General features: G+C 43.3%; 1 protein-coding gene across 4 annotated transcripts in view; it reads right to left on the bottom strand.

Moving 5' to 3' along the window:
• aldh1l1 (aldehyde dehydrogenase 1 family, member L1) overlaps positions 1-18,081 on the bottom strand; it is a 108,835-nt gene extending 90,754 nt beyond the window's left edge. For 3 of the 4 annotated variants that reach the window (XR_009796759.1, XM_061831978.1, XM_061831977.1), the window contains exons 1-4: positions 17,994-18,081; positions 16,480-16,625; positions 736-970; positions 497-662 (exon numbers count right to left, since the gene is read on the bottom strand). Coding sequence is in view for 3 of the 4 variants with exons in the window: in XM_061831978.1 (XP_061687962.1) it covers positions 497-662; positions 736-970; positions 16,480-16,606 (528 nt within the window). In the remaining variant the exon portion in view is untranslated. The remainder of the gene's footprint in view (positions 1-496; positions 663-735; positions 971-16,479; positions 16,626-17,993) is intronic. The other variant, XM_061831979.1, reaches the window with a different exon arrangement.
• Positions 18,082-19,601: the final 1,520 nt, after the last annotated feature.

Genomic DNA, 19,601 nt, shown 5'->3' on the forward strand with positions numbered 1-19,601 from the left:
ATGGATTGTACATGTGGAAAGGACGAGCACTCCGTGGATTCCAAATGACAAGTATGTCTGCATAGAGCTACTCAAAAAAACAATAGTTGGGGGCTCGGGATGTAATCCTCTCATAACGTAACAAAAGATCCACGTACATAAGTCAGGGTTGCTAAATCTGTCGATGTGCGCGTCGTACAGCTTCCGTGCAACAGCATGGCCTTGTGGATCGCCTTGTCGACACGCTCTCTGCTCATATTTCTTTTTTCGTATAGACATTGAAGTGAATAACATTACAATATCTGTTTTAAAATGTTTATAGGCATTACAGTGGTGCTTTAAGATGAATAGAAAATGAAATGGGAAATGTGCATACTACTATACCAAATGTAATGCTTGTGGAAGGAAAATACGTCATATTTGAGTTTTCTCTCTGCTCGGTTTCATGTTTTCTGTTCTGACAATTTCAAGCCTTACTCTGACTACTGTACATACAGTCCCCCTTGACCACACTTACAGTGCCTTTGACTCCCTCTGGAAAGAGAAATCTTTTGTAGATTGTGTTGACAGTATCATTTTCTTCAACATCACACTCCCTCTGTAGCAGAATTGGTCCTGTATCAAGTCCATCATCAGCCCAGAACACAGTGAACCCACCCTTTTTGTCACCATGGATCAAGGTCCTGTTGGGTGTGAAATAATGGATCTAAAACTGGATGAAGGACAGACTTTTGAACAGTACTTTATGTCACTCACCAGTTTATAGCAGAGGCTCCCCTATGGCGAGGCAACAGTGAAGGGTGGTAAATGATGGAGCCATGTTTGGGATAGTCAATAACCTCCATGGGAATGAACTGGGAGCAGAAGGGCATGACATTCAGTTCAGCAGCTGTGGCTTTGTATTGGGCCACAACCTCAGGTATGGCCTGGCCCTTTAGACGCCAGCGAGGAAACTTGAACACGGTGACGCCATCCTTTTCTGCTTCTGTAGCTGTGGTAAAAACAGAATTTAACTCTTAAACCAGGGGTGTCAAATATACGGCCCACCAGGGGATCAGGTCCGGCCCACGGGATGAACATTATATTACATTGTACATTTTGACTTTTAAAAAAAGATAAACTGCAGTTCCAATTAAGCCACTAAGGGTGTACTGTCTTAGTCCTAGACTAGAGTAGTGATAGTCACTGTTTTAGAAAAGACATGTCACACTCCACTGCCATGGGACTAAGAACAGATAGCAGCAACAAGGATTCTAGGTCTGTATTTAGCATTTTGTCATTTCCTTGGAATTTTATCTGCTTTTAATTTGCCCGTGACATACTCATCAAAAATCAAAGAATATAATCTTCGGCACCATCTTCGCAGTTCTTAGTTTACACAGACAACTGCGAAGACAGAAGATAAATGAAATGTTGGTGAGTCTGAGCAAACTGCAGTCTATTTTCCCCAGCAGCAGAGAGATGAGCAATCCCGCAGTGAACGTCAGCTACATGATTGCTAGTAAAATAGCATTAGATCAAAGCCATACTGTGAGGGGGAGTTTGTTAAAACTTGCTAGCGAAAGGCTGCAGAAATTTGGTGTCCTGAGAAGTGACAAGCTTTTGCCAAAGTTAGCCTGACGAGGAATAATGTCACAGAGGATTTTGGAACTATTGACAAAATAACCGAGCTGGTGAGAAAATGGCTGATGAATGGAGGAAAAGTGTCCTGGTTCCCATTTTAACGAACAAAGGCGATTTGGAGAGGTGTGGGAACTATAGAGGAATAAAGTTGATGAGCCACACAATGAAGTTATGGAAAGAGTAGTGGAGGCAAGAATCAGGATAGAAGTATCTGCAAACAACAGTATGGTTTCATGCCTAGAAAGAGTACCACAGATGCATGATTTGCCAAGAGGATGCTTGTGGAAAAGTACAGACACGGTCAGAAGGAGCTACCTTGTGTCTTTGTGGATCTAGAGAAAGCCTGTGACAGAGTACCAAGACAGGAACTGTGGTACTGCATGCGCAAGTCTGCTGTGGCGGAGAAATATGTCAGAATAGTTCAGAACATGTATGAATGCAGCAGAATATTGATGATGTGTGCTGTTGTTGTGGCAGCAGAATTTAAGGTGGAGGTGGGACTGCATCAGAGATCAGCTCTGTGCTCCTTCCTGTTTGCTGTGGTAATGGATAGGCTGACAGATGAGGTTAGACTGGAATCCCCTTGGACCACGGTGTTTGCAGATGCCATTGTGATTTGCAATGAAAGCAGAGAGCAGGTGGAGGAACAATTTGAAAAATTTAGGCATGTACTGGAAAGGAGGGGAATGAAGATTAGCCGAAGTAAAACAGAACATATGTGCGTGAATGAGAGGGGTGGAGTGGAAGGAGGGAAAGGAAGGAATAGAGATGGTGACGGTGGATGACTTCAGATCCTTAGGGTCAACAATCCAGACTAAAGGTGACTGTGGTATGGAAATGAACAAAAGTGTCCAAGCAGGTTTGAACAGCTGGCAGAAGGTGGCTGGTGAGTTATGTGACAAAAGAGTCTCTGCTACGATAAGGGGTAAAGTTTATAAAACATACATACAAACATATAAAAGTTTATATAGTGAAGCCAACCATGATGTACGGATTACAGAGGATGGCACTGAAGAGAAAAGAGGAAGCAGCACTGGAGGTGGCAAAAATGAAGATGTTGGTTCTCTCTAAGAGTGAGAAGGTTGAATAGGATTAGAAATGAGCTCATGAGAGATGTTTAGGAGACAAGGTTCAAGAGAGCAAACTTCGATGGTTTTGACAAGACCAGAGGCGAAAGAGTGAGTATATTGGTAGAAGTGTGATGACGATGGAGCTACCAGGCAAAAGAGCGAGAGACCAAAGAGTAGGTTGATGGATGTTGTGAGGGAACACTTAAGGGCACTTGGTGTTAGAGAAGAAAATGCAGGCGATAAACTCACATAGAAAAAGATGACACGCCGTGGCGACCCAGAACGGGACAAGCCGAATGGAAAAGACGACAATATTGTAAAAGGACAATTCATTAAATATGAAGGTTTATACAATGTATTTGTTCTTTTTTTTACACTAAAACAAAGTAATTTGTTGTTACTTTCATGTAATTACATGATGAGTTCACTGGTCAGCCCCCCTTGACATCAGATCAGGTTGTATCTGGTCCCCAGACCGAAATGAGTCTGTGTTAAAGTGTATTGGCAGGTAAGTCCAGTTTTTGCCATGCAATATCCCCACTTGAAACCCACAGGTTGAACTGGAATTCACTCAAATGACCTTTCCCTTTTTATCAACTATTTGTGTAAAAGCAGTTTTAAGACATCTCAACAAGCCTTTTGTCATTGCATGAGCCGTGTGTATGCGTGTGTATCCACAGAAACATTTTTGTATTTCCTTCCATTTTTCATATCTGTACTAAAAGATCTAAAAGATTTTCTTCATCCACAAAACGTGACTTCATACTCCATTCTCCATATACCCCTGAGACTGCCGCCACCTTCTTGCTCAATTTTGCACCATAATCAAATGTATTATCTGGTCATTCAGGTCCATTTGATCAAGCAAACAGGATTGCAGTCACCATTGTTGTTGCTTTGTCCCTTGCTACAAAAAAGAAAGTTTAAATAGCGACCAGAAATTACCAAAATGTGCTGAGGAAATGCCACCCTATGGCAACATGGAGAAGAAATACTCAACATTTTCAAAACTGTCCGCATGGGTTGCACTCAAGTATAAGGGGAAAGTACATGCAGGAGAGCCGTAGTGACATCAGCATGGTCCCCGCACATGCGGGTATCAAGACACCTTACAGCTCAAGTGTCGTCAAACGGATGATTTTTGGTATATTTTTAATGAAAAACCCACAGCCAATATGGTGTTTTTTCGCCACAAAACATGATTTTGACGTATACAGCTTTTTGTAATTCCCGCCATGAAAATCCTCTCAGGAATATGTTGTCAAGAAGCAGGAAGTGACGTAAAGGACAGTGGCGCCCCCTCATGGACTCGTTTGTTTCCATTAGTTTTACCTCAGTGAAGGTAGCTCGTTGTTCTTTCGTGTTAGCCAAAATGCCGGCTCATTGCATTGCTGAACATTGCTTGAACACTTGGGAGAATGGAATTACCCTTCATAAATTTGAAAGAGACCATGTTCGTTGTGAAAAATGGATTGCACAGGTGGAAAGGACGAGAGCTTTGTGGGTTCCAAATAACAGGTAGGTGTGTATACAGCTAATAAAAAAAAAAAAAAAAAAGTGTTTGGGGCGGACCACGTAATCGGTCTCTCTCATAATGTAACAAAAGATCCGCGTATGAAATGTGTCAATGTGCGCGTCACCCAGCCAACAATGTCTCACTCAGCCTGCAACATAGCTCGGCTCCACCCCCTCCTTATGTAGCACGACGGGCCGAAACTCAGCCACACCGGCTAAGGCGCCGTGTTCGGCGGTCAGATCTTCCGCGGGCTTTGCGATGGGGGCGGCTCTGAAAAACCCAGCCGAGAATGCGTTACTCAGTTGCGTGTGAGCATGAAGCTCGCTGGCTCGACTGTGAACACAAAGCAGCACCGCTCGACTCCGTCATAAGCCACACCGGCCGGCTGAGATGAGCCGCGATGGCTCATCTCCGCCACGGAAGTGGATCGGACGAGATGCGGTTTGGCCGTGATGGCATATCATCTGAATATGGCTCGAAACAATAGTGTAACATTGCCCTGAGGGCTCGAAACACTAATGTAATATTGCCCCGGTAACTTCACTCGGTTGTGTGGTGTTGTCCTTTTCGAAAAGAGCTTCCGTGTCAGAAGGGGCGTTGGAAAAATCCGAATATCTCTGTTGTTCGGCTTCCATAGTAGCAGGCACTGCGCGTTTTCAACTGCGGAAGTGACGATGACGTCAAGGACAGATAACGCGACGAATATGGCCACCACTTGGATGTCGTGGGACACTCAATCGCGCAACTTTGTGCATGGATGACGCGCTCTCCGCTCATTTTTTTTTTCCCGGATAGACATTGATGTGAATACTGTTATATATATTTTTCATTACAATATCTATTTTAGAATGTTTATAGGGATGTCACCCACACTTTAAATCTTTGTTAACGACCATTTCTCCTTGGTCAAGATAATACATCCCACCTTATAGGTGTGGCGTATCAAGATGCGGATTAAACACCATTATTAATGCACAGGCAAGCCTTTGGCTGGCCACAATGAAAGCCCACTCTGAATTGTGCATATTTGCTTAATTGTGGGGGTAATGAGGGGGCTCAGGACCCCCACAATTAAGTGGGGGTGTTACAAAACCAGTCAGTATCTGGTACGACCATCCTGCCTTACGTAGTGCAACACATCTTTGCAAAGAGCATGTTGTTGATTGTGACCGGTGGAATCTTGGTCCACCTTTGTGCAAAATTGCTTAATATGAGCAAGAAATGGAACATGCTGTTGTATACACCGTTCCAGCACATCCCAAACATGCACTTGTAGAAGACCTGAGTACCGGCTTCAATCCTAGACCCGTCTGTGTGGAGTTTGCATGTTATCCCTGTGCCTGCGTGGGTTTTCTCCAGCCACTCCGGTTTCCTTCCACATTCCAAAAACATGCAACATCGCAGCTGGGACAGGTTCCGGAACTCCTTGCGGCCCTTGTGAGGATAAGCGGCAAAGAAAATGTATGTAAGTATATATATCCCAAGCCCAGATAAATGCAGAGGGTTGCGTCAGGAAGGGCATCCGGCGTAAAACAGTGCCAAAAAAATATGAGCGTTCATCTCAAGAATACCATACTGGATCGGTCGTGGCCCGGGTTAACAAGGCCTGCCCCTGAAACTGTTAACCTGCAGGGCGTTGGTGTTGTAGTTCTTGTAAAAAAAATACTAATAATAAAATAAAATAATAATGAAAAAAAATGGTGGTGCGCAAGGATGCAGGCTCTCCCTATCAGCACTTGTGTCTTTATTTTGTATTTGTTTGTTTGGGCACTTTGATCATGTATGTCTCGGTGCTACACCCGTCAGTAACTTTTGGACTTTGGATACCAACACAAATCGCAGTTTCAAGGGACTTTCACTGCTAATCTGAAATTCCAGATAAGTTAACGAGACCACCTGGCTCGCTGTCGATTGATCGGAGGAGGGAGAGAAAGCAGAAGCAGGACGTCGGTCTGGCTGCCTGCTTAGGTTAAAGAACAACTCACAAGGACCACTGCTTCCATCGGCAACAAAATGAACGAGCTGGACTTACAACTTCCACATAATTCCTGTGTTCACGACTGCATCCTCATCATCCACATCATCATCATAACGGAGACCTTGTTGATCCGAACATTCCAGATGCTCGCATGCAGCAAGCAGGCAACACCCTTCACCACTCGGATCAGCCTGAAAACGCTGGCAAAAGCAGAATTGGCGTTCTCTGTGTGTATGTGCATGACGACTGGTGAAACAACAGGGTGATTGAGAGACACTGTTCCCCTGACAGTACATTAGTTAAATGCTGGCCCTTTTACGTCCCGAGGGAGCTAACTGTAGCCATCATCATGGGTGTTTGTATCCCACCGATTGCTCACGTGAAAGCTGCACGCTGACAAATGCTGAACGTTATAAATGAACAAGAGCCGGCCCACCCACACAAGGGCGTTTACAAGTTAGGAGGGGACTTTAACAAGGACAATGGGAAGACGCTACTCCCGAAGTTCCACCAACATGTTAAAGGTCCAACAATGGGTCAAAATACTTTAGACCACATGTACTCCAACATCAAGCACGATTAAAGAACCAAACCCATGCCTCACACTGGTGAGTGAGACCCCATCTCCTTGCTCCTCATCCCTTAATATATATCACCGTCAGATGCAGATCCAAAACCATCACAAAGACTGTAAAAACCTGCCCAAACTGTGCATGCAGTGAACTGCAGGACTGCTTTCAACAAACAGGCTGGGAGCTATTTGCACACCAGGCCTTGGATCGATACACAGGTACTGTCCTGGACTACATCAGATTCTGTATGGAAAATGTGTGTAATGAAAAGCATCAGGGTTTTTCCAAATCAGAAACCCTGGATGACCAGCCAGGTCTGATTACTGCTCAGGGCCCGTGATGGTGGTTTCAGGTCATTTAGCAGAGCTCTTGACAGCATAGCTTGGGTTGATCTGAAAAAAGGGATCGAAAATTCCCAAAAGGGGAGGATAGAGTCCCATCTTGGCAGCAACAAAGCACGGGAGGTCTGGCAGGGTCTACAGATACTCACAAATTCATAGGCTGTGAGGCAACATCGGGAGACACAAGCGAGTCATTGGCAGAGGAGCTCAACATCTTCTTTGCTCACTTAGATTCATCTTCGGTCTTCACCCCATCCAAGCTCCAGTCACTCTCCACTTACTGTTCAGGATCACGATATGAGGAGTGTGTTCCTGTCCTGGACGAGGTACGATGAGCATGTGTCTACCAGCTCTCCACAGCATCTTCTGCATGATCTCCAACATCTCACTGGCCCAAGCAGTTATCCTCATCTGCTTGAACTCTACAACAATCATTTCCATCCCCAAAAATAAATTATCTAGCCCCATTGACAATCGCTCTGTTGCCCTTTAACGTGTCATTATGAAGTGTTTGGAGAGACTGGTTCTGTAGTACATCAAAGACTGCCTCCGCCCAACTTCAACTCCCACCAGTTCGCATACCAGGCAAAGAGATCAACAGAGGACCCCATCGTCATAGCTCTGCACGTTGCGTTGAGTCACCTGGAACAGGAACAGCCGCAGAGCTATGCAAGGATGCTCTTTGTAAATTACAGCCCGGCCTTTACATCAAATCATTTCAGACATTCTGATGACTAAACTGGACATCTTGGCCCTGCTTCTTCTCATATACACCTGGATCAAGGACGTTTTGACAGACACACCCCTGACGGTGAACCTCAAATGGGCATAGGGTTATCCTGCTGAACGGGTTAAACGGTTCAGGTCCTACTTGGAGGAAAGGAACTACTTTGTAACCATTGGAAATGTTCAATCTCAACAAATGGCAATGATCTATGGGGTCCTTCAAGGGTCAATTCCTGGATCCCTCCTGTTCACCCTGAATATGCTATTCTTGGGTCAAAATTTTCAGAACTTTAATTTTGACTATCATGGCTATGCAGGTTTAGCAGTCTCTCCAGATGACTAGTGTTGTGTCACTGTCTTCTTTTTCTTTCGTCTTGTCCCGTGAGAGGTCGCCACAGCGTGTCATCATTTTGCATCTAAGCCTCTAACACCAACTACCCTCATGTCTTTCCTCACAACATCCATCAAACTTCTCTTTTGTTCTTTTCGCTCTTTTCCCTGGCAGCTCCATCCTCAACACCCTTCTACCAATAAACACACTCTGTCACCTCTAGACTTGTCAAAACCATCTAAGTCTGCTCTCTTGAACCATGTCTCCAAAACATCTAACTTTGGCGGTCTCTCATGAGCTCATTTCTAATCCTATCCAACCTGCTCACTCCTAGAGAAAACCTCAACATCTTCATTTCTGCCACCTACAGGTCTGCTTCTTGTTTTTTCTTCAGTACCATTGTCTCTAAGAATCTTTTGTCACATAACACACCAGACACCTTCCACCAGCTGTTCAAACCTACTTGAACCCTTTTTTCCACTTGCTTACCACACTCATCATGGTCTGGATTGTTGACCCTAACGATATGACGTCATCCACCCTCAGCATATCTTTTCCTTCCTTTCCCTCCTTCCACTCCACTCCTCTAATTCACGCACATATATTCTGTTTTACTTCAGTTAATCTTCATTCCTCATCTTTCCATTGCATGCCTCCATCTCTCCAATTCTCACTTTAAACTGCTCCCTTTGTACAATTGACATACTTATATTATCATTGTTACACTTATCTGTGTAGCTTTTACATCTTTCATGCCTTATAAAGAATAGTTTCTTTAAACAGAAATGTCTCTTGTTCTTTGTTCTTGTTGTTATGCTGTGCCTTGTTCTTTGTTCTGAATGTTGTACCAGGGCAGCAACGACTGCAGGAGAAAAATTCCTCGTGTGTTTTTACACACTTGGGCATTTAAGCTGATTCTGATTGTAATTGTTCCGCCACTGCTCCCTGCTTTCACTGGAGATCACAATATCATCTGCGAACATCATAGTCCAAGGGGATTCCAGTCTAACCTCATCTGTCAGCCTATCCATTACCACAGTAAACAGGAAGGTGCTCAGACCTGATCCCTGATGCAGTCTTACCTCCATCTTAAATTGTTCTGTTACACCGACAGCACACCTCACCACTGTTCCGCTGTCCTCTTCCATGTCCTGAACGATTCTGACGTATTTCTCCCCCACACCAGACTTACGCATCCAGTTCCACAATTCCTGTCTTGGTACTTTGTCATAGGTTTTCTATAAAATCCAAAGAGATCTAGAGTCTAGATCCACAAAGACACAATATAGCTCCTTTTGACCTTCTTCGTACTTTTCCACAAGCATCCTCAAGGAAAATAATGCATCTGTGGTACTCTTTCTAGGAATGTCCCACTTCTTTACAAACCTCTTTCCTTGTATGACTTCCTTTATTTATGGGGTTCAATCAGCAAGTCTCCTCCTCCCCTTTCCTACCAGAAGACACACTAAGTACTTTACTCAACCTGTCGCTCTGATTTCCTTGGGTGTCGTTGTCCAGTCTTCCGGGAGCTCCTGCTGTCTGTTGAGAGCCTGTCTCACCTCTTTCCGAAAGGCTGCACAACATTCTTCCTTTCTCAGCTTCCACCAAATTGTTCTCTACTCTACCTTTGTCTTCTTAATCTTCCTCCCCACCAGACAGACCAGAGTCATTCTACACACCACCATCTTCTGCTATCGAGCTATACTTTTCCCTACCACTACCTGACAAACACCTGCAGATGACATCGTCTGCAAAAAATGTACTCCACCTGCGTGCTTCTACCTGCACTCATGTAGGTCAACCTACGTTCCTGCCTCTTTTAGAAAAAAGCGTTCACTTCTCCCATTTTCATTCTTTTTGCAAAGTCCACCACCATCTGACCCTCAAAGTTCCTTGCCTGGATGCCGTACTTACCCATGACTTCTTCATCGCCCCTGTTTCCTTCACCAACATGTCCATTAGAATCTGCACCAATTACAACTATCTCTGTGTCTGGGATGCTCAGAACTCCTTGATCTCGTTCCTTCCAGAATTTCTCTTTCGACTCGCGATCACATCCTACCCGTGGAGCATCGCTGCAAATCACATTATACTTGTTCCATCTCAAAAACATCAAGAGTGAAAGCTGGCATGTGGCAAGCAAACCAGGAAAAACTCATTCATTTGTTTATCTTAAGTACACTCGACTCTTGTAAATGTCTTCTGACTGGACTCCCCCAAAAAAGCATTAAACAGCTGCTGGGGCTTTGGAGTGAGGGGGAAGAAGACCCTGCGCTCGTCCCGTCCAGGGTTAGAGAAAACTTCGGCTGCAGATGTAGAATGGCTTCCCTGGATTTATCTTTCCACATGACTCTTTTTGTTATTTGACAACTTTTCATTACAAAGCATTGACAATGAAAGCAAATTACTCAGTCTAAGAATTGTTGAATTCTCTGTCCTCCTCACTTTTCGCCTTTTCCCTTTGTGATCCACCATGGCCCATCAGAGACCCGACGGTTTTTTTGTGACAACCACCAGTCACGTCAAGCTCAAAGAAACCCGCGTTGCAGGCTATGACACAAATCTTTGTAAACCGAAATGTTGACATTTAATCTTGTACACATGGGAAAATATTAGGATTTTGTCACATTTCTCCTCCTGTAGAAACCATATTAAAACCAAAAATATCCCCCCCATCCATGTCCACTTTCATACTTCTTCTTTTCCTATATGAAAAAGCTCCAGGGAGCCACTAATGCAGGGCTAAAGGCCACATGCGGCTCAGGAGCCACCGGTTGCTGAGCCCTGCTCCAACCAGTCGGCCAGCCTCCCTCCTTTTCTTAACAGTATTTTTCAATCTTCTCGCCTTTGCATGGTCTTCTGTTGAATATGAGTGAACGGGAACTTGAAGGATAGATTATAAATTTAATGTGGAAGCACTTGAATGAATTTGTGTGAAAAAAAAAATTAACAATTCAGTGAACGAATCTTTTGAATTAATCCTTCCTTATTCTAATGATTTAGTACACTCAAACGAACTGCCGTCCCCGTCACTACAACACTCCAGAATAGAACATTTTTATTCGAGGGTGTACCACATTGTGTGAGCCACCCTCTGCATTTGCTGGGCAATTGCATTCCATGCTGCTGCCCCCTACACACACACACATACACAATGAATGGGAAAGTCGGTGGCTCTAGCAGGTTGCCAAGTGCAGTGTAGAGCTTCTCAAAAGTGGTCACGAGCTCAGAGGATAATCAGCCACTCCAGCATTCTTTTAAGTTGCATATTCAGTAAAAGTACTTGTAATATACAGTATTAATTTTTGCCTTCATGTGCTGTTTTGCACGAGAATTAAGATAGTTTGTGCTCTCTGAAGATTCCTTTATGTCTAGCATTATGTCTGTTGTCTGCCGTTTTGTCAATGCAATCCAAACAATTGACACGGATTTTTGTATTTGATTGCGTGGTCATTTTATGTTCATTTTATTTTCAGTTTCACCCTTGCTTCATCAATAATCCTGAAAAAACTACATTCACTGTCTTGATTGGAGTAAAGCTCTTATCTGCCTGTCAACAAACATGGACAGCACGCAGCCATGCACATACACATAATATACATATACACGTACACACATCATCCATCCTCCGAGTCACTTATCCTGACAAAGGGTCGTGGGAGTGCTGGAGTCTATCTATTGGGCAGGAGGTGGGGCACACCCCAAACTGGTTGCCAGCTAACAGCAGGGCACAAAAAGACAAACATGAGTCACACTCAATTTCACAGCTCAAGAAAATTTTGTGTCTCCAATTAATGCATGACTTTGGGATGTGGCAAGAAACCAGATTCCCTGGAGAAAACCCACGCAGGGACAGGGACAAAATGCAAAATCCACCCAGGCGTTCCCGGGATTTGAAACCCGGTCCTGTGAGGCCAATACCCTAACCTGACGGCCACCATGCTGCCACACATCCATATACATAATATTTTTGAAATATGTTTTGTAAAACGTCTCAGTATTTACTTTTTTAATTGATTTTTTTTCACACATAGTTTTCATAATTTCATTTGTTTTTATTTACTACAATGACAGCTTTGCATTTACATTTAGTGTAATTATGATTTGTTATTGTAGAGCAATACAGTGTATATGTAAAATATGTATAAAAACTACAACAGAGTATTAAGAAAAGCACTTTATTACAATTTATGATGAATAACGCTGCAATCCAAGTTAGGATAAAAAAGTTGCTGTCCTGTCCTTTGTCCAAGGCCGAATTGGCACTTCATGTAGTCTTCTTCTTCTTCTTCTTTTCCTTTCGGCTTGTCCCGTTAGGGGTCGCCACAGCTTGTCATCTTTTGCCATCTTAGCCTATCTCCTGCATCTTCCTCTGTAACCCCAACTGCCCTCATGTCTTCCCTCACCACATCCATAAACCTTCTCTTTGGTCTTCCTCTCGCTCTTTTGCCTGGGAGCTCCATCCTAAGCATCCTTCTACCAATATACTCACTCTCTCGCCTCTGAACATGTCCAAACCATCGAAGTCTGCTCTCTCGAATCTTGTCTCCAAAACATCCAGCTTTGGCTGTCCCTCTAATGAGCTCATTTCTAATCCTATCCAACCTGGTCACTCCGAGCGAGAACCTCAACATCTTCATTTCTGCCACCTCCAGTTCAACTTCCTGTTGTTTCTTCAGTGCCACTGTCTCTAATCCGTACATCATGGCCGGCCTCACCACTGTTTTGTAAACTTTGCCCTTCATCCTAGCAGACACTCTTCTGTCACATAACACACCAGACACCTTTCGCCAGCTGTTCCAACCTGCTTGGACCCGTTTCTTCACTTCCTGACCACACTCTCCATTGCTCTGTATTGTTGACCCCAAGTATTTGAAGTCGTCGACCCTCGCTATCTCTTCTCCCTGTAGCCTCACTCTTCCCCCTCCACTTTTCTCATTCACGCACATATATTCTGTTTTACTTCGGCTAATCTTCATTCCTCTCCTTTCCAGTGCATGTCTCCATCTTTCCAATTGTTCCTCTGCATGCTCCCTGCTTTCACTGCATATGACAATATCATCTGCGAACATCATGGTCCAAGGGGATTCCAGTCTAACCTCATCTGTCAGCCTATCCATTACCACTGCAAACAGGAAGGGGCTCAGAGCTGATCCCTGATGCAGTCCCACCTCCACCTTAAATTCCTCTGTCACACCTAAGGCACACCTCACCATTGTTCTGCTGCCATCATACATGTCCTGTACTATTTTAACATACTTCTCTGCCACACCAGACTTACGCATGCAGTACCACAGTTCCTCTCTTGGTACTCTGTCATAGGCTTTCTCTAGATCCACAAAGACGCAATGTAGCTCCTTCTGACCTTCTCTGTACTTTTCCACGAGCATCCTCAAGGCAAATAATGCATCTGTGGTACTCTTTCTAGGCATGAAACCATACTGTTGCTCGCAGATACTTACTTCTGTCCTGAGTCTAGCCTCCACTACTCTTTCCCATAACTTCATTGTGTGGCTCATCAACTTTATTCCTCTATAGTTCCCACAGCTCTGAACATCCCCTTTGTTCTTAAAAATGGGAACTAGAAAACTTTTCCGCCATTCTTCAGGCATCTTTTCGCCCGCTAGTATTCTGTTGAATAAGTTGGTCAAAAACTCCACAGCCATCTCTCCAAATTGCTTCCATACCTCTACCGGTATGTCATCAGGACCAACTGCCTTTCCAGTTTTCATCCTTTGTAGTGCCTTTCTGACTTCCCCCTTAGTAATCATTTCCACTTCCTGGTCCTTCACTCTTGCCTCTTCAACTCTTCCTTCTCTCTCATTTTCTTCATTCATCAACTTCTCAAAGTATTCTTTCCATCTATTTAGTACACTACCGGCACCAGTCAACACATTTCCATCTCTATCCTTAATCACCCTGACCTGCTGCACATCCTTCCCATCTCTATCCCTCTGTCTGGCCAACCTGTAGAGATCCTTTTCTCCTTCTTTTGTGTCCAACCTGGTGTACATGTCTTCATATGCCTCTTGTTTAGCCTTTGCCACCTCTACCTTTGCCCTACGTCGCATCTCGATGTACTCCTTTCGCCTCTCCTCAGTCCTCTCAGTATCCCACTTCTTCTTCGCTAATCTCTTTCCTTGTATGACTCCCTGTATTTTGGGGTTCCACCACCAAGTCTCCTTCTCCCCTTTCCTACCAGATGACACACCAAGTACTCTCCTGCCTGTCTCTCTGATCACCTTGGCTGTCGTCGTCCAGTCTTCCGGGAGCTTCGGTTGTCCATCGAGAGCCTGTCTCACCTCTTTCCGGAAGGCTGCACAACATTCTTCCTTTTTCAGCTTCCACCACATGGTTCTCTGCTCTACCTTTGTCTTCTTAATCTTCCTACCCACCACCAGAATCATCCTACATACTACCATCCTATGCTGTCGAGCTACACTCTCCCCTACCACTACTTTACAGTCAGTAACCTCCTTCAGATTACATCGTCTGCACAAAATATAATCTACCTGCGTGGTTCTACCTCCGCTCTTGTAGGTCACTATATGTTCCTCCCTCTTCTGGAAATAAGTGTTCACTACAGCCATCTCCATCCTTTTTGCAAAGTCCACCACCATCTGCCCTTCAAAGTTCCTTTCCTGGATGCCGTACTTACCCATCACTTCTTCATCGCCCCTGTTTCCTTTACCAATATGTCCATTACAATCTGCACCAATCACAACTCTCTCGCTGTCTGGGATGCTCAGAACTACTTCATCTAGTTCCTTCCAGAATTTCTCTTTCAACTCTTGGTCACATCCTACCTGTGGTGCATAGCCGCTAACCACATTATACATAACACCCTCAATTTCAAATTTTAGTCTCATCACTCGATCTGATACTCTTTTCACCTCCAAGACATTCTTAGCCAGCTCTTCCTTTAAAATAACCCCTACTCCATTTCTCTTCCCATCTACTCCGTGGTAGAATAATTTAAACCCTGCTCCCAAACTTCTAGCCTTACTACCTTTCCACCTGCTCTCTTGGATGCACAGAATATCAACCTTTCTCCTAATCATCATGTCAACCAACTCCTGTGCTTTTCCTGTCATAGTCCCAACATTCAAAGTCCCTACACTCAGTTGTAGGCTCTGTGCATTCCTCTTTTTCTTCTGACGCTGGATACGGTTTCCTCCTCTTCTTTGTCTTCGACCCACAGTAGCTGAATTTCCACCGACGCCCTGCAGGTTAGCAGTGCCGGGGGGGGGGGCGTTGTTAACCCGGGCCACGACCGATCCGGTATGGGATTCTTTAGATGAACGCTCATATTTGTTTGGCACAGTTTTTACGCCGGATGCCCTTCCTGACGCAACCCTCTGCATTTATCCGGGCTTGGGACCGGCCTACAGATTGCACTGGTTTGTGCCCCCATAGGGCTGCATTTGGCACTTCATGTAGTATTAGTCTTTTTGTTACTTCTCCATTGATGTGCCTAACATGTAGGCACTTTCTTTTGCCTTCCATAAGCATCCTTCTACACCCAGGTGTAATAAATGTTACCAGGTAGTGATATCCGTTTCAGTGCCTCAGGAATGAATGTGCGTTAACCCCTAAAGACTAATTCTTTAATTAAAAAGTAAGGCCTGATTTCACTGAGTACATGACTTGCGTTTTGGACAACTCTGGCTCGTTGTTTAAAGGAGTAACTAACACTTTGTGTCTTTTATTTGGCAGACCTCATACATAGTTTGTCTGATGAGAACAATAAGTGTTCCACCATGTTGACTGTCTCTAATTCAGCCTCCACTGATACACTCTTGGGAAGATAAGCTCAACTTCTGGTCTCTGCTAGTTACTAGACATCCTACAAGCAGCTAGTAGGATGTCTCTTCCTGCGACATAGATGATACCCTGCACCCTTTTACAACTGTCTGTTCCAGTAACTGCACAACAGCACAGATGTTTTTCTAGATATGCTCTGAGGCCACTTACTGTGAAGTGTGTATGATGTATGTAGTCTCATTTTGCCTCATTCTGAATTTTTCTTTTTTAGGTTTTATACTGGTCTGTACCTATCCAGAAATTGTTTTTTATGATGACCCTTAGGTATATTCCGGTTGACTATTTTCAAGCCAGGCTATAAAATGATGGATTTTTGTGGCTTAAATACTGGGTGAATGTGTGTACATACTGTAAATGCAACTAAATTTGCAGTAATTTGGCTTCTTGACCATCTTGTGTTGCAGTCTTCAAAGTTAATGCATCCCTTGTCTTGAGTTTACAGATGACAATCTTGACAAAAATAAACTGTAGCAATATACTAAAATAAAATACCCGTGCCCCAACATGTGATGTTCTTACCCAGTGGGTCAGCCTTGCCATCCTTGTCAGGGATGGTGAATATTCCAACAATGGTATGGCCATCTCTTCTAAGCTCCTTATAAACCTCTTGCCCGAACAGACTCTGACCAATCACAGCAATCTTCATCGTCAAACCTTGGTGGGTTCTTGAGGGAGTTGAGGCGTTATATATGAGATAAATAAATACATGAGTTTTAACATCCATCCATCCATTTCTAGGTTGGGTCACGTGGGCAGTAGCTTTAGCAGGGGTATTTTGTCCAACTTGAAGATGATTATGTTCATTTTATTTATTGATTTATTCTTATTTCATTATGTTCATGTTCAGAATATTGGTGTATTCAATGCCTTGGAAATTCTTTTGTACCCTTCTCCAGACTAAATGAGTGTTCTGATGCTGTGAAAACACTAGGGACCATGGCCTGTGTCGTAAAATGTGACTACAAAATTTCATGAAAGGCCACTAGAACATCAGATCTTAATCTGCAGTTAATCAGACGCACTTTAATTGGTGGCATGTGGGTTTAACAAACTTAACATGTTTGAATGTAACTGCTTACTTCTGAACACAGCCACACCGTTATAAATGTGTGTAAGCTTCTGCAGCCACATTATCGCTGTTTATTTTTCCATCCTCTCTCTAATATAGGTTCTGCTTTTTTTTTTTAATCCCGTTGTTGTTGTTATAGGTCACACTAATGGTGGAATGAATTCTGAAAGATTTGTGTCAGGCTTGTTTTTTATATAAAACCCTGGCATTTGTACAGGGGTAATAGACTTTTTATATCTTTTGTAATGTTCTTATGAAATTTGGAGATTGAGTGTATGTAAATTGGTCATGATAAAGCAAATGCCCCATTCTCGAACATGTATAGAATAAAAATGTAAACTAGAGATGTATGTATTTTGCTTTCTTTGTGCAAACATGCAAAGTCAGTCTTGCCTAACTGGGTCCAAAGAACAAATTTGTGTCGTTATGATGTTTTCAACATAATATTGGTGTTCTGAAGTATGTACATGTGTTTAGATTATGTAATGTGTTACAAGATGAGTAACTAATAATATTTTCAGGAATGTTTCACAGAAATATTTAAAATGATTTGGATCAAAACCCATACAAGCTCAATATTGCGAGGAGAGGTTTTGAAGGATAGTGCAGTAGTTTACCTTTAATTACTATGACATCTATTCATACAAACGCTTAATTTGTTCTAAACAACGTTATCCAACTGAAAAGGGATCCTGTTGAAGTTATTCTCTAGGTAGAATGTTGACCTGTTTCATTTATGACTAATCACATCACCAATCTTTGTTCAATGTTTAATAGTTCACCCCACAACATGGAACAAGGTCCATATTTTAAACATTTTGAGTCTCTCTGGCAAACTTGAGTCTGTTACTTCTGCACAGCTTCGCGTCAATCTGTGTGTGTTATAGGTAAATTATCTGAGTACACACACACACACACACACGTGTATATAGATATATAGATAATCTGTGTGCGTGTTTCTTACCTCTTTGTGCACTTCCAGCACTGTAGTAGTCCAAAGAGAGTGATTAGTTTAAGACAGGAGCTTTTATTCTCTCAACCACACATACAAGCAATACATTGCGTAACACAAGCGTTACAAGCGATTGGACGGGCCAAACATGAGATAGCAAGGAACCAGCCTATCAGATCAGCTGTCGATGTCTTTGAATAAACCGAATCACAAACTGCTGGCAACAGATAATCGCTCCAGCATTTCTCAAAAGCAAATTATTTTTGTTTGTGCCAAAAAGGCTTAATAATTTCCAAGTACCTCTCTGAGACAGCAATGCTTTGGAAGTGTATTACTCTATTTGTCTTAATTAATTAGACTTGCTATGGATTATGTTGCTAAAGCATACTTTCTCCGTGTATGGCTAGGTGGTCATATCTAAAATCTGAGTGGCAAAGGTGGTGTGATGTGCCTAGTGTGCTTGTTGTGGAGTTGTGCTCGTCACTTTTCACTTCCGACTTACACCGCTGGTTAGCATTTAGGCAAAAAGTGGAGCCGAGTGTGTAAGTTTTCCTCTGCCAGTACATAAAGTCTCCACCACAAGACCTATGGTTCAGTGGCTCAACCGCGCTAACACTTGGGCAACTGAGTACATTGTGGACTCGGGCAGAACTGCCAAGGACTCAGAGGAGGTTTGGACCCCAGAAAAGTGGCATGCAGGCGTGTGGATACGCCCTGGTGCCTCGCGATCCAAACCTCCAGCTTTGGGGAATTTGCTCTCCTGCATGCAGGAATCTCTGGAGAGAAGAAGGCTAAGGGAATAAATACTAACAGAAAATCCAGAGCCAGAGTCCCTAAAATGGTTTGACGCAGAATTCAGGCCGTTCCAGCAACTCCTGTGACGGCACAGTTCTTCAGTACATTCAATTCATTTAAGTCCCTGGCTGAATGCTCCCTGATGCTGGCCACTCATTGGTCATCTGCCAGAGTGAGTGACAACGGCAGCAATCGCAATCACATTTCAGTCTTTTAATTGATTTCTCCCTCTGCCTGCACCTTGGCTACTCATTGGTCATTCGCAAAAGATTCAGAAGTGACACAAGTCAACAGCAGTTCCATTTCCGTTCCAAGCAGACACCCTCATGGTTCCTCAAACACCAAATAATTTCATAAACCGATTCCCTTGTTTGTTCATGAATAGGATACATTCTTCTGAAAAAAAAAAATACATTCGCAAATGAAACACTAGCGAACTTCCCAACACACCCTATGTTGATCTGTCTTTATGTGTCAGTGTGACTAAGTGTAATAAAATGTTTATAAGGATGTGTATCAGTAATGGGATGTACAGTATCACACAAAAGTGTATGTAGTGTGGTGTAACTATGCATTTGAGTAGACTATGTAATTTTATTAAATAAATCAGAGAGGTATGGGATTAGGAGACAAGGTGACTACAGATTAACTGGGTAAAAAAATTACAGCAAGGCAAATCCAAGTCACATATACCCCAAGGGTCAATTTTGGGACCTAAATTGTTCATTATGTACATAATCATATTTATTATGTTACCAATATTTTGAATGATGCCTTTGCTGATGATACAAATGATTTTGGTACTGTGAGTAACCTGCAGCAGTA

The sequence above is a fragment of the Syngnathoides biaculeatus genome, chromosome 10 (assembly GCF_019802595.1).
Source record: "Syngnathoides biaculeatus isolate LvHL_M chromosome 10, ASM1980259v1, whole genome shotgun sequence".
Taxonomy (NCBI): Eukaryota; Metazoa; Chordata; class Actinopteri; order Syngnathiformes; family Syngnathidae; genus Syngnathoides; species Syngnathoides biaculeatus.